We start from the raw sequence: 26,040 nt of genomic DNA on the forward strand, positions 1-26,040 counted from the left end.
TCACGCCCCAACAGCAAATCAGAACCCACATCCCGCGAGTGGCGGCCATCTCGACCAATGGCCGTGGAGGGCGGGAAGGTGCGGGGGCGGGCCAGGGCGGGGCGCGGTGACGCCATCGCGGCGCGCGCGGTCGCGGAGCCGCCGGGCGCAGCCGGAGCTCGGCCCGCGCCGCCGCCGCCGCCGCCGCGCCATGAGCCAGTTCAGCTTCGGGGCGGCCGCTCCCGGCGGCGCCTTCGGCCTGGGCGCGCCCCGAGCCGCCGCCACCACGGCCACCAGCGGCTTCTCCTTCTCCGCGCCGGCGCCCGCCACCGCCTCCACCGGCTTCAGCTTCGGCAGCGCGGCGCCGGCGGCGGGCGGCGGCCAGCCCGCCGGGCTCTTCTCCTTCAGCAGGCCGGGCCCGGCCGCGCAGCCCTCCGGCTTCAGCTTCGGCTCGGCCAGCGCGGCCCCCGCCGCCCCGGCAGCCGCCGCCTTCCCGCTGGGGTGAGAGCCGGAGCCGGCCGGGGACGGAGGGACAGAGGGAGGGACAGAGGGACGGACGGAGAGAAGGAGCGGGGTCCTGTGGGTGCTGGGCGAGAGCTCTGCGGGGAAAGCTGCTCGGGCCGAGCCTTGGCCCTTGTGCCGGCTCTTACCAGCGCCCCGCAGGGCTCGGCGAGTCCCGGCCCCGGCCGCTGTTGGCACGGGGAGCCCCTGCACGCTGGGGAAGATGTTCCGCGATTGCGGCCGGAACGGGGCTGGAGACGCGTGCACGCAGAAAGGCTGAAGCTCAGCTGCCGAATATCAAACGTCTCGCTCTGACCCGGATCCGGGGTGCTCTGAATGTTTTCCCGGCAGTTTAGGAGGCATTTGCCGTTCAGGAAAGGCTGCGAGCTCTGGAGCGGTTCTGCAGAACTGCTGCTGGCAAAGCTTGCCAGATGGGAGCTGTGGGAAGGGAGCTCAATGGGGACGAGCAGACAAAACCAGCCTTGCGTAGAGGCAGTGGAAACGGTGAGCAGAGAGAAGGAGCAGCTTCAGTGTGCTGCCATAAACTGCCCTGTGGTACCTGGGTGGGTGGAGGTAATGAAGGGACAGGCAGTGGGAAGTGCCCTAAGGGGGATGGCAAGAGACAGCAGCTGGATGGAGTCAGAATTGGGACACAGCCTGGCCAGGTGTGCATCTCTTTGAAAGGAGGTTTGTGCTGTCAGCAAATGGTCAGGGAGAAAGCCAGCTGTGGACTTGGGTGGATGTGTGTCTCAAGCAGAATGGCTTCCTTTCTTTTCCTCCCCAGGACAAACACCCCAAAAGTGACCTTTGGAGCCAGCACTGCCACTCCAGCTGCTGGAATCACGGGGGGCTTCTCTTTTGGTGCCCCTGCGGCAACCAGCACCCCCTCGAGTCAGGCAGCAGCCCCGTCTGGCTTTGCCTTTGGCTCTGCTGGCACCAGCAGCAGCAGCAGCACGGCTCCCTCTGGGACAACAGGAGGCTTCACCTTCTCCAGTGGCACCACGAGCCAGGCGGGCACGGCCGGGTTCAGCATCGGCACCGCGGCTGCGCCCGTGACGTCGGCAGGGCTGAGCTTTGGCACGGCCCCTGCGGCTGCTGCCAGCACCAGCACGGCCACCCTGGCAGCTGCCAACCCAGTAGCAACGCCCTTCAGCCTCGGGGGGCAGCCTGCAGGTGGGTGAGCAGCCTGGGGGTTGTGGTGAGTCAAACTGGGGCACAGACACACGGTTTGGGGTCGCTGGGATGGGGCTGTGCTGCAGGCACACAGTTTGGGGTCCCTGGGATGGGGCTGTGCTGCAGGCACAGTTTGGGGTCACTGGGATGGGGCTGTGCTGCAGGCACTGTTTGGGGTCGCTGGGATGGGGCTGTGCTGCAGGCACACAGTTTGGGGTCCCTGGGATGGGGCTGTGCTGCAGGCACAGTTTGGGGTCCCTGGGGTAGGGCTGGCCCAGCCTCATCCCCAGTGGGCACAGCTGTGAGCAGCAGGTGAGCAGCACTGACAGCAATGAGCCATGGAGTGCCCAGGTGTGCTGAGCAACCACCAAAGGGAACAGAGGGCTCACAGGTGCAGTGCATCAACATGAGGGGTGTAAAAGGCTGGGCTAAAGAACAAGAAGGGCAGATGCTTACAGCCTGCTGGTGTGGTTTGGTGTCACTCTGTGTGGGTTGAAGCCCTCTGAAATTGTGTGGTGACACTCTGTGTAATGTGGCCTTCTCACTTGTGCCCTGAGCTGTGACACAGCCTTGGAGGCAGCTGGAGGCTGGGAGCCTTTGGCACGGGGGTATCTGAGGGTTGCAGATTCTGCAGCCTCTGGCTTGTGCTGGGGCAGAGTGGAGTGAGGGGCTGAGCCAGAGGTGTTTCTGACAGGCCTGTCCAGGGGCTGCAGTGCTGGGGAGCAATTGCTCTTTAGCCTCTAGGAAGGGAATCCATCTTTTCCTTTTGCTCCTGGTTCCAGGTCTGACCTTTGGGGCTCAGCCTTCGACAGCAGCCACCAGTACAAGCACAGCAACACTGACCACAAGCACCAGCCAGGCACCCACCCTGACCTTTGGAACCAAGCTGGGAGGTAGGAAGCTGTTCTAGAAAACAATTCCTGAAGGCTTTGGGGAATCTGCTCTCCTCCTGGCTATAGTTGTCTGTTGGAAGTAGACAAATATCTTATACTGGGGTGTGGGAAGGGGTCACAAGTGTTTGTTTCTGTGGGTTTCCCTGGCAGGGGGGATCTATGACAGCTCCTAGAGCCATTGCACAGTGTGTCCTGTGGTTCTGATAGTGTCCCACATGCCACATTCTGTTCTGTGCTTGTTTGGAGAGCACAGGGGAAGGGAGGCACAATCTTAAAGGGGCAGATGCTGAAACAGAGGGAGTGGAGGGAGAAGAAGAGGAAAAGGAGGTTTCACATGCTGACATGCCTAAGAACCAGGTGTGGCTGGGCAGGTGGTGTCACCCTCCCAGCAGGTTGTTGTGCAGGGGGTGGGTGGGTGCTCAGTGTGCTCTGCTTGTACAGCTGGAGCTGTTTGTCCCTGCAGTCACATCCACAGCTGCCAGCACAGCCTCCACCACCAGCACCACCTCAGTGCTGGGCTCCACGGGGCCCTCCTTGTTTGCATCTGTGGCAACTTCTTCAGCCCCAGCCTCCTCCAGCACCACAGGCCTCTCACGTGAGTCTCTGCAGGCAGGGTTGGCCCTGGGCCAGTCAAGGGGCAGCCAGGCTGCTGCTGCTCCCTGGGGCTGCTGCTGCAGTGGCAGGGGAGCAGGCTGGGCACAGCTTCTCCAAGGGCCCTGCATTCCATGGCTCCTGCAACCTGGTAATGGTGTCTTCTCTTCACAGTGGGTGCCACCTCCACTGGTTCCACTGGGACAGCCAGTCTGGGGACACTTGGCTTTGGATTAAAGGTTCCTGGAACCACAGCTGCCACCACCAGCACTGCCACTGGTAGGAACAGGATGCTGAAAGTCACTGAAGAGAAGGGAGGCTGAGTTCAGTGCTCTGTGCAGGTGTAAAGGGCCATGTCAGAGTAGCAGCTCAGCAGCTGTGATTTGTAAAGCCCTCAAGTAACTGAAACCTGCACACTCTGTCTTTCTCTGATCCTTTTCCATCTCTTTGTGAAAACACAGAAGTTCTCTCTCATCCACTGCAGAGGTGCAGGGGAGGAGCTGGGTGTGCTGGCAGTTATTGGTTCTAGCAGTAAAACTTGGGCATATTGACAGGGGTTGGGCTGGGGATGCTTTCATTCCCTCCTTGGCAGATGTAGCATTTGCTGTTGTTCCCTTCAGAGGGATCTGCTGCAGCTCCTACAGCCATGGGCAGTGCACCCTGGAGCTGCTCTCTCTCTGACAGGTGCCAGCTGTGTCCCCTTCTGCTGCTTGACTTGAATCTCTTCCTGCAGGGACAACTTCTGCTTCTGGCTTTCCCTTGAACCTGAAGCCATTGACTACCACTGGTGCCACTGGAGCTGTGACCTCCACAGCTGCCACCACCACAGCCACCACAGCCAGGTGGGTCTTGTTGCCACTGACCCTTTCCTGCCCGGGCAGGAGCAGCTGCAGGGCTCAGGCTGGGCTCTGCAGGAGGAAGGGGAAATCACTGAGACTTGTGGTGTTTGTCCCTCCTGACCTTGTGTCCTGTGCTGCCCTCGCTCCCTCTCAGTGCCCCCCCAGTGATGACTTATGCCCAGCTGGAGAGTTTGATCAACAAGTGGAGCCTGGAACTGGAAGACCAAGAGAAGCACTTCCTGCATCAGGCCACACAAGTCAATGCCTGGGACCGCATGCTGATCGAGAACGGGGAGAAGGTGAGGAGCCCTCACCTCATTCTGCTTGCTCAGCTCCTCCAAGGGCTCTGTTACAGGTGCAACAGGCAGCTATAGCATGGTACACGTAGCTCTGAGCTCCCCCTGGCTGCTTTTCACAGTCTGTGTGTCTGTTCTGGCCTTTAGCCTTGGAGCTGGAAATCTGGTCTGTGCCTTTGCTCTCTGATACCAATTTCTCCTATGGGGGTCATTCCAAGTTTATTCCATCATTGGGATGGAATAGGGAGGAAAAATAAGGGAGGATCATTTCTACCTTATTCCCTTTTGGGTCTGTAGATCTTTGTGACCATCTCTTGTTTCCAGTAGAACTTGCATGGTGGTGCTTACTCCCTCCCACCTCTCTTCTTTGGACAGCTGACTTCTTGGTTTCCAAGGTGTAAGGAAATGTCTTCTGTTTCCAGATTACTTCGTTACACAGAGAAGTAGAGAAGGTGAAGGTTGACCAGAAGAGGTAGGACACCAGGAGCACTTGAAATTATTTTATTCCTTCTCTCCATTGTCCTGCCTGGTTGTGGGACAGCTCTGCAATATCTGTAACATGAAAGGGAAGCGTTTGGCATTTCTCTTTGCAGACTGGATCAGGAACTGGACTTCATTCTGTCCCAGCAGAAGGAGCTGGAGGACTTGCTGACCCCTCTGGAGGAGTCTGTGAAGGAGCAGAGCGGGACCATCTACCTGCAGCACGCGGATGAGGAACGGGAGAGGACGTGAGGCACAGACCTGCTGGCCATGGGGATGGGCACTGTGCTGTGCTCACAGCAGCCAGCAGCACGTGGAGCTGGCATGGGTGACAGGATTGAACAAGCAGTGGCTCCTGTCAGATATTTAGTCCTGTTTTATGCATGGCAACCTTAGATTTTACTCATGGGTCTCCTCTCCCTCCTTGTCTGTCTCTATGTGTTAATCAAGGGAGGCAGGGGTTTGGAGTCCCTTCATGTGGGTGTGGAGCCTGTCTGGCTGCTATTCCCAGGTGTCTACCAGTCTTGGCTGCAGAAAGCTCATTCTCAAGGCCCATACTTGGTGTGACTGCCAGCAGGTCTTCAGAGTTTTCTTTAACCATTCTGACCTTGTTTCCTGTGTGCTCTGCAGCTACAAACTGGCTGAAAACATTGATGCTCAGCTGAAGCGCATGGCACAAGATCTGAAGGACATCATTGATCACTTGAACACATCAGGAGGCCCAGCAGACACGAGTGACCCTGTAAGTGCAAGCTTTGAGTTTATATTGCTGAAGAGGCAAAGGATATTGAAATAGCTCTAACTCTTAATTTGTCCCCATGTGGATACTCCACTCTATACAATTTTTATATCCTCATAAAACAAGATCTGAATACCCAGCTCCTTCTGATATCTATTAAATTGATTTTGATGTTCCTTATGGCTTTGGGAGGCTTTTTTTTAGAAAAGTTTCACTTCAGTATTGCAGACTGAGTTTTTCCATGTTCATTTTGAATTTTGCCTCCTCAAGCCTAAGGTGAGGAATGTTCTGCTGGTTCCTAGGGCTAAATTAAAATAAGCCAATGTCACAGACATATCATCTGAACTGTGCAGTTTTCCTGCTGGTATGGAGAAGCAAAGTAGCAGCATTGCTGCACACACCTCCCTGGCCAAGTGGCTGCTGCCTTAGGGAAGCTGGGCAAGGAGAAACTTGCCTTTGACTCCTCTTGCTGTTGATGCAGTCTCACAGCTGACTTGCACCTTCTCTCTCTGCTCAGCTTCAGCAGATCTGTAAAATTTTGAATGCACACATGGATTCCCTGCAGTGGATTGACCAGAATTCAGGTGAGCTTTGTCCTGCAGCCTTTTGGGACTGTGAATGGGAAGCAGGAGCATGTGTGTGAGTGTTTGTTCATCCCTGAATTCCTGAGGATGCCTGAGGAGTCTTCCTCCTCACCTTCAGTGGCACTGTCCCTTCTGGGCTTGAATTCTCCTGCTGTGCCTGTTAGTGGCCTCTGCTGAGAAGTTACTCCTAAAAACTGGTATTTTTTTACCCAAAAAGCCCTCCTGGAAATGCGTCAGTGCAAAGCAAGGAACTTGAGGCAGAGAACTTGAAGACCTTATTGTTCATTCTGTCAGACTATTGTTAAATAGTTCAACTTCTGAAAGAGTTTGGGGTTGCCTGTGGTGCAGGGAAATTGGTGAGGGGACGTGTGTGTGTTGAGTGTAATCATCCCTCCCACTCTGAAAACAGGAAGCCACATGCAGGTAAGATGGAGCAGCCTGCCTTGATCTGCAGGTGGGGTAACTGGAGGAATAATCTAGGAATTTCACAGCCTCAGTAGCTTGAGATCCAGTGCACAGAGAGATGCACTCAGGAGTGAACATTTGACAGTGGAGTCTTACTAACACAAGACATTAAAATGGAACTTTTTTCCCTGGGAGAGTGCCTCCTGGCGAGGGATTCTGGAATTCTGTGCCGTTTGGAGTTAAACTGATAGTAGCCACACGGGGGCACGCCAGAATAAAGCAGCTCTCCTTTCAGCAGCCCGAGTGCACTGCCTGGCTGCAGTGCTGAGAAATGCTCTCACCTGCTGTAACTGCTTGTGTGAAAGCAGGCCTGCTGTTCTCCGTGTTTACACTGAATTATTGGCTTAGGTCAGGGTCTAATTAGGTGTTTTCTTTCAAAACACTTCTGCTAAGCTCCACATTCCAAAGAAGCCTTTTTTAGGAAACGTGGTACAGCTCCTGTGCCACCTGAATTCTTTACAGAATGTGTGTGAAAATAGCTATCTTCTTCCTTTAAATTTTCCTAGAAAGGAGACCCATTTTTTCCTCTGGCATTCAATAATGAAGAAGTTTTCTTATTTGGCAGTGCTTTGGGTTGTGTTTTCCTCCTGCTTTGTCCACTGTCAAATCTGAGTGACTGTCAACAAGAAAATATTTTTCGTTCTGCAGGCTAAACTGTTCAACAGGGTTGTTTTCTGGGGTGACTGTGACATTAATCCCTTGTTTCTGCCACAGCTGTGCTGCAGAGGAAGGTGGAAGAGGTGACCAAGGTTTGTGAGAGCCGCCGCAAGGAGCAGGAGCGCAGCTTTCGGATCACCTTTGATTGAAACATTCCCAAGTTCAAAGGATGGACATAAACACCTCCATAGAAAGCAGAGGTGTTTGGGAGCAAAGGACTGAAATAATGACCTGGCTTTGTTTTCTTTTTTATAATAAAATATATTGTTTGTTCAAAGTCAGTCTTTATGGAGTTGGACTGGATTTCACCTGCTCCCATCAGAAACTGGATGAAGTTTGTGCTCTTTGTGCTTTAGCTGTGCCTGCAGACTGGTGAGATAACAGAAATGCTGCCTTGGAGGGCTCTGCCTAGTTTTGGGAGGAGGCTGCAGGGGGGGGCTTCTGTGAGAAGCTGCCAGAAGCTTCCACCCTGTCCAACAGAGCCAGTCCCTGGTGGCCCCATAAGATGGAAGAGATGCTGGTGGGCCAGTTAGATATGGTGTTAATGCCTCTGTGAAACAGAATTAAGAAGATGAAAAACAAAGTTGTGGCTCAGTTGTAATTGTGGCCAGAGAAGAGCAGGGTCAAAACCTGGGAGGGGAACAATTCTCCAGCCACCAAGGTCAGTGGAAAAGGAGGGAGGGGAAGAGGTACTAGAGCTGAGATTGTTCTGCAGCCTGTGGTTTCATGGTGAAGCAGCTGTGTCCTGCAGCCCATGGAGGAGCCCCAGGGCAGAGCAGGGGCATTCCTGGGAAGGAGGCTGTGAGCCCGTGGCTAAGGTGCCCTGCTCCCAGGCTCCATCAGCCTGTCCTAGAAGGACTCCATGGCAGAGTGACCCACACTGCAGCAGTTTGAGGGGGGCTGTTGCCTGTGGGCTGGACTCATACCAGAGAAGTTCACTGAGAACTGTCTCCTGTGGGAGCAACCCCAAGACCCCAAACCAGGGGTGATGAACTGACTACGACCCCCATTCCCATCTCCCTATGAATTGACCATAACCCCCATTCCCTCTCCCTAGGAACTGACCATGACCCCCATTCCCATCTCCCTACAAACTGACCATGACCCCCATTCCCATCTCCCTACAAACTGACCATGACCCCCATTCCTGTGTCCCTGTGAACTGACCACGACCCCCATTCCCATTTCCCTAGGAACTGACTGTGACCCCCCCCCCCCATTCCCTCTCCCTAGGAACTGACCATGACCCCCATTCCTGTCTCCCTGTGCTGCTGGAGTAGGAGGGACGGGGCGGGGGAGGGAAGGTGTTTCTAAGGTTTGATTTTACTTCCCTTTATCCTGCTCTGTTTTGTTAGCAATAACCTTATTTAATATCTCTACGCTGAGCTTGTTTAGCCCGTGACGACATCTGACCAGAGATCTCTTCCGGTGCTCCTCTCAACCCTGCATTAAATATTCTCTCCACCGTTCAGGGGCAGAGCGGGGCGGGTGTTTTTAGGGGGTGTCTCTGTCCCCTGTCCCGGCTCACGGCACGGCAGGGCAGCGCTCGGTGCAGCGCCCTGGCTCCGCTCCGTGCCCGGCTCCGCTCGGTGCCGCCGCCCGGCCCGGCCGCTCCTTCCGGGGCGGCTCCCGGCGCTCCCCGCGGGCGCTGCCAGGGCTGGCTGAGCGGAGCGGAGCGGCGGGGCCATGCGCCGGTGAGCGGGGCAGCCAGGGCTCCCGGGTGTCCAGAGAGCCCCCACGGGCTGCCGGGCACGGCCCGGGCCCGGTGCCACCCCTCGGTGCTGCGGCCGGAGCGGCGCCGGGCCCGGAGCGGGCGGAGCGGGAGCGGCAGCGCGGCACGGTCCGGGCTGGGTTTGGGGCGGGTTTGGGGTCTGTCTGCTCCCGAGCAGCTGACCCCGGAAAGGGAAAAGCGCTGCTGAAATTCAGTTTTATTTCGGCCTCGCAGTTTCACTTCTTTCTTCCCCAACTGGTTTGAAACTGGCTGTGCCTGGCTAGATGCTGATGCAAGACCATTTCTGTCAATAAAAATGATGGCATGCGATTTTAAAGTGAACGAACAGCCCCCCAACGATACAAAAACACCCGAAGGCCCCTTGGGGTACTTTAATGTTCTCAAAGGAGTCCCAAATCTGTTGACTTTTCTGGCAGTGTTAAAGGGAGCTGTGGTCAAGTAGTTTTGCTTCCCTGTTTTTTTAAATCCTGTAAAAACAGCCCAAGAGGCGGAGGAGCTGTAGCAGGGATGTGTTCTGAGCAGTGTTTCCCCTTACTGCCCGTGCTGTGCTTGTGTGCGCCAGGGTGAACAGCAGCCTGTCCAGCGATGAGCTCCTCCTGGAAGACCTGGAGACAGAAGGAGAGAGGCAGCTGAAGAGCCTCCTTCACCACCAGCTGGACACCAGTGTCTCCATCGAGCAGTAAGTCCTGGCCTGGTGTGGTTTTGGAGAGAGCAGCCCCTTGCTGCCCCCCGTTCTCAGTGCTGTCTGTGCTCTTGTGTTCCTTTGGCTCACAGGTGCAAGTCAAAGCGGAGATGCTTTGCCCCTGCAGCTTTTTACAAACCCTTTGGGGAGGAGGCTGCGGGGGCTTTGACCCTCTCACAGTTCCAGGCCCTGCAGGAGAGTGACAAAGAAACCTCCTCTCTCCGGGAGCTGGGGCTCTCTGACTCGGAGATCCTGCTCTGGAAGAACCAGGATTCAGCAAGGAAGGTCGGTGTGGTGTTTTCTGGGGTCCCCAGGATAAAGGAGGAATTGAGAATCTGACTCCATGTTCTCAGATGGCTGATATTATATTACATGTTATATGATATTATATTACATATTATATGATATTATACTAAAACTATACTAAAGAAAGAGAAAGGATACAGACAGAAGGCTTAACAAGAATGATCTTGAAAAACTTGGGACTGTCTCCTCAGAGTCCTGACACAGCTGATGGTGATTGGTCATTAGGTAAAAACAATTCACATGAGACCAGTCAAACAATGGCCAGTTGGTAAACCATCTCCAGGCCACATTCCAAAGCAGCAAACACAGGAGCAATCAGATAATTATTGTTTTCATTTCTCTCTGAGGCTTCTCAGCTTCCCAGGAGGAGAAATCCTGGTGAAGGGATTTTTCAGAAAATGTGGCAGTGACAGGTGGGCATGCTCTGCTCTCATCTGAGGGTGGTCAGCTTCCTCTGAGCCTGTGGCACTCTGGTAGAAAATTCCAGTCCTTTGTAAGCCATTGGTAAAGAATGGCCACTCCTGTATCCCTTGCCTTTAGCCCAGCACTATCCTACATTCCTTCTGGCCTCTTTTCTTTGGTGGAATGATCCGTGTTAAAAGCTGTGGTGGAGGCAGGAGCACAGCAGGACGTGAGGATATTCCTGCCTCAGATAATTTCACCCATTTGTACCTGTGTGTGAAGGATTTAAATGCTAGAAGAGAAGGAGAAAATATTTCAAAACACCTCGACATCCTCCTTTGACTATCCTGGTAGATCCCTGGATCCCATTGCTGATTTGGGATGGCTGTTTATAAGGAATGCTCTCCTTAGGGGCTTGCAGGTCCTTCAGGGGCCCTGGGACAGCCACAAGAAAATAGTGCAGAGCTCTCAGACCAAGTGTGTGGTGGCAGTGCCTTGGCTCCTCCCTGGGTGCTCTTCCAGCAGGTTTTTCCTCTTCCTCCACCTTCACCCTTATTTTTTCACATTCCAGAGACAGGAGGCTTTTGTGGTTGTCCTATGTCAGGTGCACTGGAGTGTCCTGCTCTTAATTTGCCAAATTAGAAAATGCAAAACTTGGGCTGATCCTTGGCTTGCCTTTGTCTCCTCTTCCTGAGTGATAGCTGTGTGCAGGAGAGAGCTGTCTGTGGTAACCAGGGGCTTGCCTCTTTTCAGCTGAAGTCATTACTTGCTTTGGTGTTTAAATGCAAATCCAGCCCTGGTGTGGCCTGATTAAAGCTTGGTGCAGAGAGGAGTGGTGTTAATTTAAGAATGAAAATCAATGTCGTCAGTACCAGCTGTTATATTTAGTATGAAATGTGTTCTGGGACGTTCTGAAAAAATTGTTTGTATGGAAAACAATCCTCTGATAGAAATAAAGGGTGACATCAGGGTATGTCTTCTACAGGTTCTGAGAGGAGAATGTTTAGGGAGAAAGCCCAAGTCAGGTAGTGATGTGCAGCTTTGGAGGTGGAGGCCCTGAGTGAAAGATTGCACCATGAGTGATGAATAATGTCAGCTGAGACAGAGAGAACTTCAGATTGCCTGGGGAGCTCTTGGCAAAATACTGAGTGCAGATTTCTGTTATTTTCAGCTGCTAAGTGGCAGCTTTTTGGAAAACAAAGTACAACAAATGATTTCCGGGAATTGCTTTTCCGTATAAACAGCCTTTTGTGCCTGGGGGCAGCTGTGAGGTGGTGAGTGGCAGAAGCTGTGCAGATGTGGGGCAGAGGTACCAGGGGAAGCTCTGCTGGGTTGTGCTCAGTGCCGGGGGAAAGCCTGGTTTGTTTCTTGCCCGAGGCAGAAGGATCTGCCACAGTAATTCTCAAAGTGAGTTTGAGATAGGCAAATCCACCCACAGCCCCATAGGAGGGTGTTGTGATGGAGGTGGATGGGGGGCAGAGGTGCCCTTCCAGCAGCTGGGTGTGCTTTGGCAGCAGGGAGTGGCCCTTGCAGTGAGGTTTGTTTGCCCAGGGATGCTCCCTGCTTGCAGCTGTCAAAGGAGTCAGAACTCTTTCATTCTCATTCTCAAGGTTGTTATTGTTTCTTGTCTCTAACATTCTGTGTCTGGCCTGCCGAGGTCTGTCCAGCAGGTCAGACAGAGGCACTCTGACCCCCTCAGGGCAGAGTTATCTTTTTATACTAAAAGCTACGTGTGCATTATTTGCCATAACTTCCCAATACCCATCACCTGTGTTAGACAATGAGCTTCTACCTTAAACCAATCCAAAAGTGCCACCATCACAGCAGAAGATGGAGGCCAAGGAGAAGGAGAAAGGCAGGACATGCCCAGATTCCTCCATCTTGCCTCCTAAACCCTCATTCTAAAAACCTCATAAAATCTATTTTTCACCCTGTGATAAATTCACTATCGTTCTACTTAAAATTTTCTGGCTTGTAACTCTTCATATAAGGCTGGTAATTGTTTTTTCCAAGGGCTGAATCAAAGTCACAGGGGTCTTGGGCTCTGTGCCAGGGTCTCTGAGCCCCCTGGGCAGGGGCTTGAGTCCTCCAGGGCAGCCAGAGGAATTTCCTGGGTTCCAACAGTTATAAAGCCTAAAAACACACTACAACACATCATGAAATAATAAATTAGCCTCTAAGAACGTGGAGTCACATTTATTCATTCCTTCCAACGACGGGGCTCTCAGAAAATACCGGAGCTGCTGAGCCCAGCCGTGCTTGTTTTGCAGGCTCGGGGCTGTGCCGTTTGGCTGGCTCTGGGGAGGAGGCCCGTGCTGTTACTGATCCCAGCTGTGTGTGGTGGTTTTGCAGGGCTCGGGGCTGGGGGCAGCCCCCGAGGCCACGCAGGAGCGGCTGGATGCCATCCGGGAGAAGCTGGAGGAGCGGCGGCGCATCCTGGCGCTGCCGCAGAGGTTTGCGGGCAGCAAGCAGCTGAGCCGGCGGGAGATGGAGATCGAGCAGGCTCTCTTCCAGGGCACGGACCGCCACTCCTTCCTCAGGGCCCTCTACCACCAAGGTGCTGCCCCCAGGGCTCTCCCTGCACACACAGCCAGCCCGTGACAGTTCCTGTCTGGCTGCCTGTCCCTGGAGATGAGGTTCTGCTTTGGCGCTGTGTGGGAGGAGATGTTTTCCTCTCTTCCAGGAGCAGGCAGAGTTGGTTCTCTTTTAAGAGAACTTAGAGGCTTTTAAAGTGCATTTCTGGAGCTCCTTGAGGTGTTGCATGTAGTGCAGAGCAGCTCGGGGTGTGGGAGAGGAGCTGGGGTGGTGCTTTGGTAGAGCCTCAAGGTCTGAGTGACACAAAGTGCCTGGGTGGGACTGGAGATTGTTCCTGCTCTGCAGGGGGGGAAGGAAGCAAAGCCACAGAGCAGGTGAGAGGAGGAAAGATTGTTAAAGTCCCATCCCTGAAAGGGAATTTGGTCCAGATGAAGGCTGGGAGATTCTGCTCTCATATTTGTCCTCATTTCCATTAGAGAGAATTGAAAGAGATCATTGATCAGCCCATGTCATGGACCTTCTTTAAATCCCGGAGCTTAATCTGATGTCCTTGAAAGCCAAATGTTTCTATTCCAGGTAGTGGTACAGGAAGGCAGCATGGCTCATCCTTGCTGCACATGCAGGAAGGTGTGTTGAAGGAGTCACTAGAAAGTGCTGAAATGTGGCTGCAGATAGGCAAGTGAGGGCATCTCTGAAAAGAGCTCTGATCTAGCCCAGGTGGAGCTGCTGCTCTCTGCAGGTTCATCCTGAGCTGGGGAACCAGCAGTTGCTGAGGCTGCTCTTGTTTCGAACAGCCTGCAGGACCTGGGCACAGAGGCTGGGGAGAAGCAGGGTTTCTCCTTTCTGTGTCTCTTCCTGCAGTCTGTGTGTTTTCCAGGTTATTGGTGGTAGTTACCACGTATCTCTGTTATGAATTAGATGACACTCAGAAGAGGGGGACAGATGAAAAGGACCCCATGGTTCATCTGGAGAGTGTTTACCAAGAGCTGCTGAGCAAGAAGTGCCCTGAAAAAGTCCAGTCTGCTGCAAGTGACCCCTGCTTGTCCCCGACCCCACAGGGGTCTAGGACTGAGGGGTCATCACTTCTAGAGCAGGAGGAGCACGCAGAACAGGCAGCAAGTCCCAGTGTTTCTGCAACAGAGCCCCACCAGTCTCCTCCAAGGCCTGTGGTTATCAAAGAGCCAGTTGAGTTTGTCCCAGAAGAGGAGATCCTCAGGAACCGCCTCTCAGAGGAAGAACTCCGGAAAATTCCCAGGTTCTCATCCTACCATCCAGGGGAGCCCAGCAGGGTAAGCTGACATGACCCAGGATTTATCCCTGCTCAGCAGGATGCCCTGAAGCCTTGTGAGTAGGCAAAGGCTCCTCTTTGCTTGAAGTTGCTGGGCTGATCCTGCAGGCCAAGGGGGAGAGGAGCCTCCACTCAAGGGGGAAAAGGGACCTTGGGCTCTGATGGGAAGGCACCAGCCTGGCCAAGAGTTGTACCTGTGAGCTCAGCCCTCCCTGGCTCCAGCAGCTCACCTGTCAAGATGTGCTCTGTCTGTTTGGGCCTGGCTGAGTCCTGCTGTCACCTTACTCAGACTGTTCCTGTCTGGTAGCTGGAGATTATTGCATTTTATAAATAAACAGAAGGAACTGAATAGACTGTTTTATAAATAAACTGAACTAAATAACCTGAACTGTTTTATAATAGACTGCAACTGTCATGCAGGCAAGCAGGGTGATGCCTTGAGTTCAGAGCTGCCTTTCTCTGTACACCCACGTGTCCTCTAAATGCCATCGTTAGCATGTGGGTGAGGGTTGAGCTAATTCACACCTTGAGCTGTACAGACTTGGGACAGGCTGAAAGGTGTCTTTGCATGGCCAGAGCTGGCTGACCCTCTGTGTTCCTGCTACAGGTGCTGTATTTGAAGAACCTGGGCCCCCGAGTGAGAGTGAAGGACCTGGTGTCCCTGTTTGCTCGGTTCCAGAGGGAGGACAGCCCCTGATCCAGTTCCGCCTCCTGAGCGGCCGCATGAGGGATCAGGCCTTCATCACCTTCCCTGGTGAGTTGCTGCTTGTGCCTCCCAGTTCTTCCCTGACTCCCAAAGGTGTCACAGCCTCCTGCAGGGCACTGCTGCCATCCCTGCTTTCCAAGGAGACGCAGGGCAATTCACTCCTTTATCTTCCTGGTGTGCCATGGTCCTTTCCCTGGCTTGGAAGGGGATTTAGCAGGGCAGAAGTGATGTGTGCAGTGCTCATTCAGCACGTCAGAGCAGGCTGAGTGGCCATCAGCTGGGACCACCCCTAGGATCAGCCTGTGTCCCTGTGCCAGCAGGTGCCTGTGCCCACTGTGCCCTCTCCTTGCAGACACAGAGTCAGCCCAGAGAGCCCTGCAGCTGCTGAATGGGTACAAGCTGCAGGGGAAGCCCCTGGTCATCGCCTTTGGGAAAAGCAGGAAGCATTTGCCAGAGGCTGACTCTGCCATCCCCAGCTCCTCTGCTGCAGAGAACGCTCCTGCCACATGAGGGATGGAGAACCAGCAGCCTTGTGGAGTTCAGTGAGCTGTGGGAAAGCTGTGGTTGAACCTGGGACAATGCAGGAGCAGCAATCTCAGAGTGGGGAAAGGAGAGCTGGGGACTGGGCTCTTCTTGAGAGCTGGGCAGTGCCCACTCACTGTGGTGGCAAGGAGGGAGGGAAGAGGCCAGGTAAATAAATGCACTTATTGTGGTATTTCCTTAGTGTGTGCTTATTGATGTTTATGGTCCTAAGCCTTCCAGAGCCAAGTGTGCTGCACTGTGCTGCTGCAGGACTGTGTCCACACCTCACTCCTGGGAGCCTCCCTGCTCTGCTGCCTCCCCTGGACACAGAGACTGCCCCAAGCCCTCCAAAGCAGCATTTGTGTATCTCACCAGTCTGCAGGCACAGCTAAAGCACAGAGACCACACATCCCCACAAACTTCAGGCAGCTACTCCTGTCCAACACAACAAAGATCACCTTTGGGAACAAACAACACATTTTATTGCAAGAAAAGGAAACAAAAACCGGGTCATCATGTTGGATCTCAAAACCTGCACAGAAAACAGAGGTGTTTATGTCCATCCTTTGAACATGAGAATGTTTCAATCAAAGGTGATCCGAAAGCTGCGCTCCTGCTCCTTGCGGCGGCTCTCACAAACCTTGGTCACCTCTTCCACCTTCCTCTGCAGCACAGCTGTGGCAGAAACAAGGGATTAATGTCACAGTCAGCCCAGAACACAACCCTGCACGGTTCTGCGTGCAGGAGGAAGAAAAACACTTTAGGAAGGCTTTTTTGGTAAAACACCAGCAGTTTTCAGGAGTAACTTCTCAGCAGAGGCCACTAATCAGGCACAGCAGGAGAATTCAAGCCCAGAAGGGACAGTGCCACTGAAGATAAGGAGGAAGACTCCTCAGGCATCCTCAGGAATTCAGGGATGAACAAACACTCACACACATGCTCCTGCTTCCCATTCACAGTCCCAAAAGGCTGCAGGACAAAGCTCACCTGAATTCTGGTCAATCCACTGCAGGGAATCCATGTGTGCATTCAAAATTTTACAGATCTGCTGAAGCTGAGCAGAGAGAGAAGGTGCAAGTCAGCTGTGAGACTGCATCAACAGCAAGAGGAGTCAAAGGCAAGTTTCTCCTTGCCCAGCTTCCCTAAGGCAGCAGCCACTTGGCCAGGGAGGTGTGTGCAGCAATGCTGCTACTTTGCTTCTCCATACCAGCAGGAAAACTGCACAGTTCAGATGATATGTCTGTGACATTGGCTTATTTTAATTTAGCCCTAAGAACCAGCAGAACATTCCTCACCTTAGGCTTGAGGAGGCAAAATTCAAAATGAACATGGAAAAACTCAGTCTGCAATACTGAAGTGAAACTTTTAGTGAAAAAAAAGCTGCTGAGTACAGCCATAAGGAACATTAGGATCAAATTAATATAAATCATAAAGAAAGAAGCTTGCACTTACAGGGTCACTTGTGTCTGCTGGGCCCCTTGATGTGTTCAGGTGCTCAGTGATGTCCTTCAGATCTTGTGCCATGCGCTTCAGCTGAGCATCGATGTTTTCAGCCAGTTTGTAGCTGCAGAGCACACAGGAAACAAGGTCAGAATGGTTAAAGAAAACTCTGAACACCAGTCACAGCAACTGTGGGCCATAAGAATCAGCTTCCACATCTGCAGCCAAGACTGGTAGAGACCTGGGAATAGCAGCCAGACAGGCTCCACACCCACATGAAGGGAATCCAAACCCCTGCCTCCCTTGATCTACAGACAAGAAGGAGAGTGGAGGACTTTCTGCAAGGCTTAGGGGGACTGAAGGAAGGAGCAAGCCTGGATTCAGGATTCCTTATCTCTTGAAGCAGACAAACACTGCCTTTAATTACCCAGCCATGATGCATCACTAAAGCCTTACAAGGGGACTTGTGCCACACAGAGTTCTCTACTCACACCACTGTGGGCACTGAAGAACCATTAACTTTCCAATATTATGCCAAAATTAGTAACCACTTCCCAGACTGCTGAATACACCAACATCCAAAGTGCTTTTCATGCTGATTCAAGGGCATCCACACACTGTTCTATTTTCTAAATAGTAAAATCTAAGGTTGCCATGCATAAAACAGGACTAAATATCTGACAGGAGCCACTGCTTGTTCAATCCTGTCACCCATGCCAGCTCCACGTGCTGCTGGCTGCTGTGAGCACAGCACAGTGCCCATCCCCATGGCCAGCAGGTCTGTGCCTCACGTCCTCTCCCGTTCCTCATCCGCGTGCTGCAGGTAGATGGTCCCGCTCTGCTCCTTCACAGACTCCTCCAGAGGGGTCAGCAAGTCCTCCAGCTCCTTCTGCTGGGACAGAATGAAGTCCAGTTCCTGATCCAGTCTGCAAAGAGAAATGCCAAACGCTTCCCTTTCATGTTACAGATATTGCAGAGCTGTCCCACAACCAGGCAGGACAATGGAGAGAAGGAATAAAATAATTTCAGGTGCTCCTGGTCTCCTACCTCTTCTGGTCAACCTTCACCTTCTCTACTTCTCTGTGTAACGAAGTAATCTGGAAACAGAAGACATTTCCTTACACCTTGGAAACCAAGAAGTCAGCTGTCCAAAGAGAGGTGGGAGGGAGAAAGCAGCACCATGCAAGTTCTACTGGAAACAAGAGATGGTCACAAAGATCTACAGACCCAAGATGGAGTAAGGGAGGAATGATCCTCCCTTATTTTTCCTCCCTATTCCAATCCCAGTGATGGAATAAACTTGGAATGACCCCCATAGGAGAAATTGGTATCAGAGAGCAAAGGCACAGACCAGATTTCCAGCTCCAAGGCTAAAGGCCAGAACAGACACACAGACTGTGAAAAGCAGCCAGGGGGAGCTCAGAGCTACGTGTACCATGCTATAGCTGCCTGTTGCACCTGTAACAGAGCCCTTGGAGGAGCTGAGCAAGCAGAATGAGGTGAGGGCTCCTCACCTTCTCCCCGTTCTCGATCAGCATGCGGTCCCAGGCATTGACTTGTGTGGCCTGATGCAGGAAGTGCTTCTCTTGGTCTTCCAGTTCCAGGCTCCACTTGTTGATCAAACTCTCCAGCTGGGCATAAGTCATCACTGGGGGGGCACTGAGAGGGAGCGAGGGCAGCACAGGACACAAGGTCAGGAGGGACAAACACCACAAGTCTCAGTGATTTCCCCTTCCTCCTGCAGAGCCCAGCCTGAGCCCTGCAGCTGCTCCTGCCCGGGCAGGAAAGGGTCAGTGGCAACAAGACCCACCTGGCTGTGGTGGCTGTGGTGGTGGCAGCTGTGGAGGTCACAGCTCCAGTGGCACCAGTGGTAGTCAATGGCTTCAGGTTCAAGGGAAAGCCAGAAGCAGAAGTTGTCCCTGCAGGAAGAGATTCAAGTCAAGCAGCAGAAGGGGACACAGCTGGCACCTGTCAGAGAGAGAGCAGCTCCAGGGTGCACTGCCCATGGCTGTAGGAGCTGCAGCAGATCCCTCTGAAGGGAACAACAGCAAATGCTACATCTGCCAAGGAGGGAATGAAAGCATCCCCAGCCCAACCCCTGTCAATATGCCCAAGTTTTACTGCTAGAACCAATAACTGCCAGCACACCCAGCTCCTCCCCTGCACCTCTGCAGTGGATGAGAGAGAACTTCTGTGTTTTCACAAAGAGATGGAAAAGGATCAGAGAAAGACAGAGTGTGCAGGTTTCAGTTACTTGAGGGCTTTACAAATCACAGCTGCTGAGCTGCTACTCTGACATGGCCCTTTACACCTGCACAGAGCACTGAACTCAGCCTCCCTTCTCTTCAGTGACTTTCAGCATCCTGTTCCTACCAGTGGCAGTGCTGGTGGTGGCAGCTGTGGTTCCAGGAACCTTTAATCCAAAGCCAAGTGTCCCCAGACTGGCTGTCCCAGTGGAACCAGTGGAGGTGGCACCCACTGTGAAGAGAAGACACCATTACCAGGTTGCAGGAGCCATGGAATGCAGGGCCCTTGGAGAAGCTGTGCCCAGCCTGCTCCCCTGCCACTGCAGCAGCAGCCCCAGGGAGCAGCAGCAGCCTGGCTGCCCCTTGACTGGCCCAGGGCCAACCCTGCCTGCAGAGACTCACGTGAGAGGCCTGTAGTGCTGGAGGAGGCTGGGGCTGAAGATGTTGCCACAGATGCAAACAAGGAGGGCCCTGTGGAGCCCAGCACTGAGGTGGTGCTGGTGGTGGAGGCTGTGCTGGCAGCTGTGGATGTGACTGCAGGGACAAACAGCTCCAGCTGTACAAGCAGAGCACACTGAGCACCCACCCACCCCCTGCACAACAACCTGCTGGGAGGGTGACACCACCTGCCCAGCCACACCTGCTTCTTAGGCATGTCAGCATGTGAAACCTCCTTTTCCTCTTCTTCTCCCTCCACTCCCTCTGTTTCAGCATCTGCCCCTTTAAGATTGTGCCTCCCTTCCCTTGTGCTCTCCAAAGAAGCACAGAACAGAATATGGCATGTGGGACACTATCAGAACCACAGGACACACTGTGCAATGGCTCTAGGAGCTGTCATAGATCCCCCCTGCCAGGGAAACCCACAGAAACAAACACTTGTGACCCCTTCCCACACCCCAGTATAAGATATTTGTCTACTTCCAACAGACAACTATAGCCAGGAGGAGAACAGACTCCTCAAAGCCTTCAGGAATTGTTTTCTAGAACAGCTTCCTACCTCCCAGCTTGGTTCCAAAGGTCAGGGTGGGTGCCTGGCTGGTGCTTGTGGTCAGTGTTGCTGTGCTTGTACTGGTGGCTGCTGTCGAAGGCTGAGCCCCAAAGGTCAGACCTGGAACCAGGAGCAAAAGGAAAAGATGGATTCCCTTCCTAGAGGCTAAAGAGCAATTGCTCCCCAGCACTGCAGCCCCTGGACAGGCCTGTCAGAAACACCTCTGGCTCAGCCTCTCACTCCACTCTGCCCCAGCACAAGCCAGAGGCTGCAGAATCTGCAACCCTCAGATACCCCCGTGCCAAAGGCTCCCAGCCTCCAGCTGCCTCCAAGGCTGTGTCACAGCTCAGGGCACAAGTGAGAAGGCCACATTACACCGAGTGTCACCACACAATTTCAGAGGGCTTCAACCCACACAGAGTGACACCAAACCACCACAGCAGGCTGCAAGCATCTGCCCTTCTTGTTCTTTAGCCCAGTCTTTTACACCCCTCATGTTGATGCACTGCACCTGTGAGCCCTCTGTTCCCTTTGGTGGTTGCTCAGCACACCTGGGCACTCCATGGCTCATTGCTGTCAGTGCTGCTCACCTGCTGCTCACAGCTGTGCCCACTGAGGATGAGGCTGGGCCAGCCCTACCCCAGGGACCCCAAACTGTGCCGGCAGCACAGCCCCATCCCAGTGACCCCAAACTGTGTGCCTGCAGCACAGCCCCATCCCAGGGACCCCAAACTGTGTGCCTGCAGCACAGCCCCATCCCAGCGACCCCAAACTGTGTGCCTGCAGCACAGCCCCATCCCAGGGACCCCAAACTGTGTGCCTGCAGCACAGCCCCATCCCAGGGACCCCAAACTGTGTGCCTGCAGCACAGCCCCATCCCAGGGACCCCAAACTGCCTGCAGCACAGCCCCATCCCAGCGACCCCAAACCGTGTGTCTGTGCCCCAGTTTGACTCACCACAACCCCCAGGCTGCTCACCCACCTGCAGGCTGCCCCCCGAGGCTGAAGGGCGTTGCTACTGGGTTGGCAGCTGCCAGGGTGGCCGTGCTGGTGCTGGCAGCAGCCGCAGGGGCCGTGCCAAAGCTCAGCCCTGCCGACGTCACGGGCGCAGCCGCGGTGCCGATGCTGAACCCGGCCGTGCCCGCCTGGCTCGTGGTGCCACTGGAGAAGGTGAAGCCTCCTGTTGTCCCAGAGGGAGCCGTGCTGCTGCTGCTGGTGCCAGCAGAGCCAAAGGCAAAGCCAGACGGGGCTGCTGCCTGACTCGAGGGGGTGCTGGTTGCCGCAGGGGCACCAAAAGAGAAGCCCCCCGTGATTCCAGCAGCTGGAGTGGCAGTGCTGGCTCCAAAGGTCACTTTTGGGGTGTTTGTCCTGGGGAAGAAAAGAAAGGAAGCCATTCTGCTTGAGACACACATCCACCCAAGTCCACAGCTGGCTTTCTCCCTGACCATTTGCTGACAGCACAAACCTCCTTTCAAAGAGATGCACACCTGGCCAGGCTGTGTCCCAATTCTGACTCCATCCAGCTGCTGTCTCTTGCCATCCCCCTTAGGGCTCTTCTTACTGCCTGTCCCTTCATTACCTCCACCCACCCAGGTACCACAGGGCAGTTTATGGCAGCGCACTGAAGCTGCTCCTTCTCTCTGCTCACCGTTTCCACTGCCTCTACGCAAGGCTGGTTTTGTCTGCTCGTCCCCATTTGAGCTCCCTTCCCACAGCTCCCATCTGGCAAGCTTTGCCAGCAGCAGTTCTGCAGAACCGCTCCAGAGCTCGCAGCCTTTCCTGAACGGCAAATGCCTCCCAAACTGCCGGGAAAACATTCAGAGCACCCCGGATCCGGGTCAGAGCGTGACGTTTGATATTCGGCAGCTGAGCTTCAGCCTTTCTGCGTGCACGCGTCTCCAGCCCCGTTCCGGCCGCAATCGCGGAACATCTTCCCCAGCGTGCAGGGGCTCCCCGTGCCAACAGCGGCCGGGGCCGGGGCTCGCCGAGCCCTGCGGGGCGCTGGTAAGAGCCGGCACAAGGGCCAAGGCTCGGCCCGAGCAGCTTTCCCCGCAGAGCTCTCGCCCAGCACCCACAGGACCCCGCTCCTTCTCTCCGTCCGTCCCTCTGTCCCTCCCTCTGTCCCTCCGTCCCCGGCCGGCCCCGGCTCTCACCCCAGCGGGAAGGCGGCGGCTGCCGGGGCGGCGGGGGCCGCGCTGGCCGAGCCGAAGCTGAAGCCGGAGGGCTGCGCGGCCGGGCCCGGCCTGCTGAAGGAGAAGAGCCCGGCGGGCTGGCCGCCGCCCGCCGCCGGCGCCGCGCTGCCGAAGCTGAAGCCGGTGGAGGCGGTGGCGGGCGCCGGCGCGGAGAAGGAGAAGCCGCTGGTGGCCGTGGTGGCGGCGGCTCGGGGCGCGCCCAGGCCGAAGGCGCCGCCGGGAGCGGCCGCCCCGAAGCTGAACTGGCTCATGGCGCGGCGGCGGCGGCGGCGGCGCGGGCCGAGCTCCGGCTGCGCCCGGCGGCTCCGCGACCGCGCGCGCCGCGATGGCGTCACCGCGCCCCGCCCTGGCCCGCCCCCGCACCTTCCCGCCCTCCACGGCCATTGGTCGAGATGGCCGCCACTCGCGGGATGTGGGTTCTGATTTGCTGTTGGGGCGTGAGGGGCGGGGCGTGTCGGCGTTGCTGTGGGGACGGGGGACGCGGCTGCGGGACCGGAGTGCGGGACAGGGAGAGACAGAGCGGAGTGAGGGACAGGGGACAGCGGGACAGGGAAGAGACAGAGCGGAGTGAGGGACAGGGGAGAGACAGAGCGGAGAGAGGGACAGGGGACAGCAGGACAGGGGAGAGACAGAGCGGAGAGAGGGACAGGGGACAGCGGGACAGGGAAGAGACAGAGCGGAGTGAGGGACAGGGGAGAGACAGAGCGGAGAGAGGGACAGGGGACAGCAGGACAGGGGAGAGACAGAGCAGATTGAGGGACAGGGGACAGCGGGCCGGGGTGCGGGACAGGGACACCTACCTGTCAACACAGATCTCATTCAAACAGGCGACATTAAATCGGGAGCTTTTTCCACAGCCTGCTTTTTTTTATTACTGTCTGACCTCTTTTTTCTTGTTTAGAATAACAGCCTTTCATTCCAGAGGAATCTGTCCATTTCAATGAGATAATTTAAACAGAATTGGGTGGGTTTTAGTTAAGTGTGCTGATTGAGGTACATTCCAATGGCAAAACATCTAATAACAAAATTAATTCCCTGTTGAGAACTCCTGACTTGTTGCAGAACAAGAAGCTTTACTTCCTTACCAAAAATTTCAGCTCAAATGCTAAGTGGAAAGAACTGCTAGAGTTTGGACTATTATCTGGATGTTACTGAAGGCAAATTATTTTCTCTGATCAACAAATTCCAGGGTGCAACCAGTTCATATGGCTCAATGGCTGTTAGCTGTTGAAGTTCAGCATTCCATAAAGCCAGATAAGATAGCCTTTATCATTAAGTAGAAAGGAAACCAGCTGGCTCTGGAGGCCAAGAAGTAAATTTTTATACCTTAGAAACCAGATAATAAAGGCCCTTTTCAACAGAGAAGGAAGCAATGTCAAAGTTAGCAGCACTGTCTGAGGATGGAGACCCGAGAATGTGTTGGAAAAATCAGTGAAAACACCTGTGCAGTACTTGTGGCTGCCAGAAAAATGATAGTTACATTTCTGTTCTAAACCCCTACATGCCGGATTTTAACCTTGTGCTTCAGGAAACCAACACAGACAGTGGTGCCTAGAAAGAACTTCTCCTAACACTGTTTCCTTGTAACTCCTGACTGTGCTGGTGCCTTCCCTTGGAATCAGCTGTGCCCAGTGCTCTGTGCTGCACACAGGGGTTAAACTGCATTTCTCTGTGTGCTCCTCTGGGATCACCCCACCTTCTCAGGTGCCCTTGGGTCAGAGATACCAGAACCAGTGCTGAGGACTATGCTCCATTGAGGTTGGAGGCATCAACAAGGTCAAGCTGACCTGCATTCCATGTCAGAATCACTCCTGTGGAGAAAAAAAAGACAGGTTATTGTCACAGGGACTCGTTTCTGGGGGTAATAGAAGTCCCAGTGTATGGCCATGGGAAGCAAGGACAGGCTACACAGGAAAATGAGGGGGGTGCTGTTCAACAGCTCATGTGGCCAGAGCTTGATTAGTGTTCAAGCTTGCCAGTGCAGTGAAAGACAGCAAAAAGGACTTGTTAAAACATGTTAACAGCAAAAGGAGGCTCAGAGATCACACTGGTCTGTACTTGATGAGGTCATTAACATCAGATGGGCCCTGGGAGCCCTGGAGCTGTGATTGGGGTAGGATAAACTCCCAGCCAAAACTGAACGTGTGTGAGGCTTGCTGCTCCAGCTGGATGCACACAAATCTATGGGGCATGATGGGGCTCATCCCAGGGTACTGAAAATGCTTGGGCTGTCATCACAGGATCTCTCTCCATTACTTTTCAAGCCTTGGAGCCTGGAGAGGTCCCTGCACACTGGAAGCTGGCCAAAGTCCTAGTTTTCAAGATGAGCAAGAAGGAAGACCCTGGTATTTACAGTCCTGTCAGTCTCACTTCAGTGCCTGGTAAAATAGTTATTTTTCTGGGTGTTATTGAAAATCACTTGAGAGACAACACAGTCTTTTGGCTTCCAGCAAGGAGCAGGTTTCTGGCTGAGAAAATGTCTCTGGATAAACCTCTCATTCTTTTAAAGTTTCGGGACGGGGGGAGGGTGAGAGCTGAGTTTATTTATAGATGTATGTGTGTTTGCATTTTCTCTCACGCTGCAGAGCCCTGGCTGCCCGTGTCCTGCAGCAGGAGGTGACCTGCTCCCACACGGTGGCACTGCTGGCCTGCCTGTGTCCCGCACGTGTCCCCTGCCTGCCCTGAAGGGTCCTCGGAATGGCCCGGTGGACCCTGGCATCTCACAGAACCCCAGGGTCGTGGCCTTCTGCAGCTGGCTGGTGAATCCCAGCGATCTGGGTCACCCTTCTGCTCCTCCTTGCCGGATTTTTGGGAAGGGGAAAGGCTGGGTTACACCAGCACTGAAAACATGGTGTGGTGAGAGTAGTCCTGCTCATCCTGCTCATGCCTCGCTGGCTCGGGACACCCATGGGGCCAAACCCCTCCTGCTGCTCCTGTTTTCCCTGCCCCAGCTTCCCCCCAGGCCCCTCTTGTTTCTCCTCACTGCTGCCATGCTGAGCCACTTTTCCAATGTAAGCCCCATCAATGCTTTTTCCCTCAAAGCCTGCTCATCTCTCCCAGCATCCCTATAACTCCTCTGTAGCCCCACACTTTTCTCCACAGAGAAAAGCAAGGCACAATTCTTCCCAAGAATATTTCTGGGTTTCACATTCTCTGAACCTCAGAGAAAGGAAAAACAATTCTTATCATTTGCTGTGCCTGTGTTTGTGCAAAGTAGAATGCAAGATGGAGATCACCCAGAGTGATGGGGTTTTGTTTCCTTGGCCTATCAGGGCCAGGTGTGTGTGTATGTGTGTCAGGACTGTTGGGTGACAGTCACGAGATTCTGTGCAGTGTGTGCAGGGTTGAGTGCTTGGCAGATCCAGTTTTAGAGTTATAAAATAATATAGCATAATAAAGTAATTAGCTCTCTGATAAGGTGGGGTCAGATGCATCATTCTCTCCCCTTGTCAGGGCCATCACAGCATTGCAATACTCCTCCATGCTCTTTTTCCCTCCTGAGCTTTCCTTCGTGCCCACATCCCTTTCCTCTTTGCCCAGTGCTGCCTTTGAGCAGCTCTGCTGCCAGGTGGGGTCAGGCCCTCCCTTTCCTGAAGTCAGGCTTTGGATTCTTGCACGAACGGCTCAGGCATCCTGGGCTCTGTCAGGTGCCCGGTCTGGCTGTGTTTCTGGACAAACAGCTGTGGATTGCAGGGCCAGCACGGCTCTGCTGTGGCCATGCTGGACTCTCCTTGTGGCTAACACCCTGCCTGGCTCGGGCTGAGCTGGATTTGGGCCCTTCCATGCCATGAGGGCATCCATCAG

At 54.2% G+C, this 26,040-nt stretch overlaps 3 protein-coding genes across 5 annotated transcripts; 2 read left to right on the forward strand and 1 right to left on the reverse strand.

The window, feature by feature from the left end:
* The first annotated feature begins 175 nt into the window (after positions 1–175).
* LOC103824264 (nuclear pore glycoprotein p62) lies at positions 176–7,478 on the forward strand. 2 transcript variants are annotated; one of them, XM_050974499.1, is made up of 12 exons: positions 176–480; positions 1,265–1,653; positions 2,436–2,546; positions 3,010–3,141; positions 3,312–3,416; positions 3,871–3,979; positions 4,131–4,275; positions 4,695–4,744; positions 4,866–5,000; positions 5,383–5,494; positions 6,009–6,075; positions 7,255–7,478. In XM_050974499.1, the coding sequence occupies exons 1-12, from the start codon at positions 191–193 to the stop codon at positions 7,344–7,346; spliced, it is 1,737 nt and encodes a 578-aa protein (XP_050830456.1). In that variant the 5' UTR covers positions 176–190; the 3' UTR covers positions 7,347–7,478. The 2 variants fall into 2 exon arrangements, with proteins under 2 accessions (XP_050830456.1, XP_050830457.1); XM_050974500.1 differs by lacking the exon at positions 3,010–3,141.
* A 1,342-nt stretch (positions 7,479–8,820) lies between these two features.
* RBM41 (RNA binding motif protein 41) lies at positions 8,821–15,567 on the forward strand. The gene is given in 8 exon segments (XM_050974503.1): positions 8,821–8,891; positions 9,492–9,608; positions 9,704–9,896; positions 12,672–12,876; positions 13,773–14,143; positions 14,750–14,834; positions 14,837–14,896; positions 15,201–15,567. Coding segments are annotated over 8 exon segments (1,197 nt in total). The 5' UTR covers positions 8,821–8,883; the 3' UTR covers positions 15,359–15,567.
* A 262-nt stretch (positions 15,568–15,829) lies between these two features.
* LOC103824266 (nuclear pore glycoprotein p62-like) lies at positions 15,830–22,502 on the reverse strand. 2 transcript variants are annotated; one of them, XM_050974501.1, is made up of 12 exons: positions 22,198–22,502; positions 21,027–21,412; positions 20,054–20,164; positions 19,459–19,590; positions 19,184–19,288; positions 18,621–18,729; positions 18,325–18,469; positions 17,858–17,907; positions 17,602–17,736; positions 16,823–16,934; positions 16,358–16,424; positions 15,830–16,045 (listed from the first exon to the last, which is right to left on the reverse strand). In XM_050974501.1, exons 1-12 carry the CDS (start codon positions 22,485–22,487, stop codon positions 15,954–15,956), a joined length of 1,734 nt encoding a protein of 577 aa, XP_050830458.1. In that variant the 5' UTR covers positions 22,488–22,502; the 3' UTR covers positions 15,830–15,953. The 2 variants fall into 2 exon arrangements, with proteins under 2 accessions (XP_050830458.1, XP_050830459.1); XM_050974502.1 differs by lacking the exon at positions 19,459–19,590.
* Positions 22,503–26,040: the final 3,538 nt, after the last annotated feature.

This window comes from Serinus canaria, chromosome 4A, assembly GCF_022539315.1.
Source record: "Serinus canaria isolate serCan28SL12 chromosome 4A, serCan2020, whole genome shotgun sequence".
Classification (NCBI taxonomy): Eukaryota; Metazoa; Chordata; class Aves; order Passeriformes; family Fringillidae; genus Serinus; species Serinus canaria.

Bases quoted from the DNA above. Each gene is read 5' to 3' on its own strand.
- LOC103824264 (XM_050974499.1), top strand. From the start codon at position 191: ATGAGCCAGTTCAGCTTCGGGGCGGCCGCTCCCGGCGGCGCCTTCGGC. The intron at 3,980-4,130 runs GTGGGTCTTGTT...GCTCCCTCTCAG, and splicing joins ACCACAGCCACCACAGCCAG to TGCCCCCCCAGTGATGACTT. The intron at 4,745-4,865 runs GTAGGACACCAG...TTCTCTTTGCAG, and splicing joins GTGAAGGTTGACCAGAAGAG to ACTGGATCAGGAACTGGACT.
- LOC103824266 (XM_050974501.1), bottom strand. From the start codon at position 22,487: ATGAGCCAGTTCAGCTTCGGGGCGGCCGCTCCCGGCGGCGCCTTCGGC. The intron at 19,289-19,458 runs GTGAGTCTCTGC...TTCTCTTCACAG, and splicing joins CAGCACTACAGGCCTCTCAC to TGGGTGCCACCTCCACTGGT. The intron at 16,046-16,357 runs GTGAGCTTTGTC...TTTCTGCCACAG, and splicing joins GTGGATTGACCAGAATTCAG to CTGTGCTGCAGAGGAAGGTG.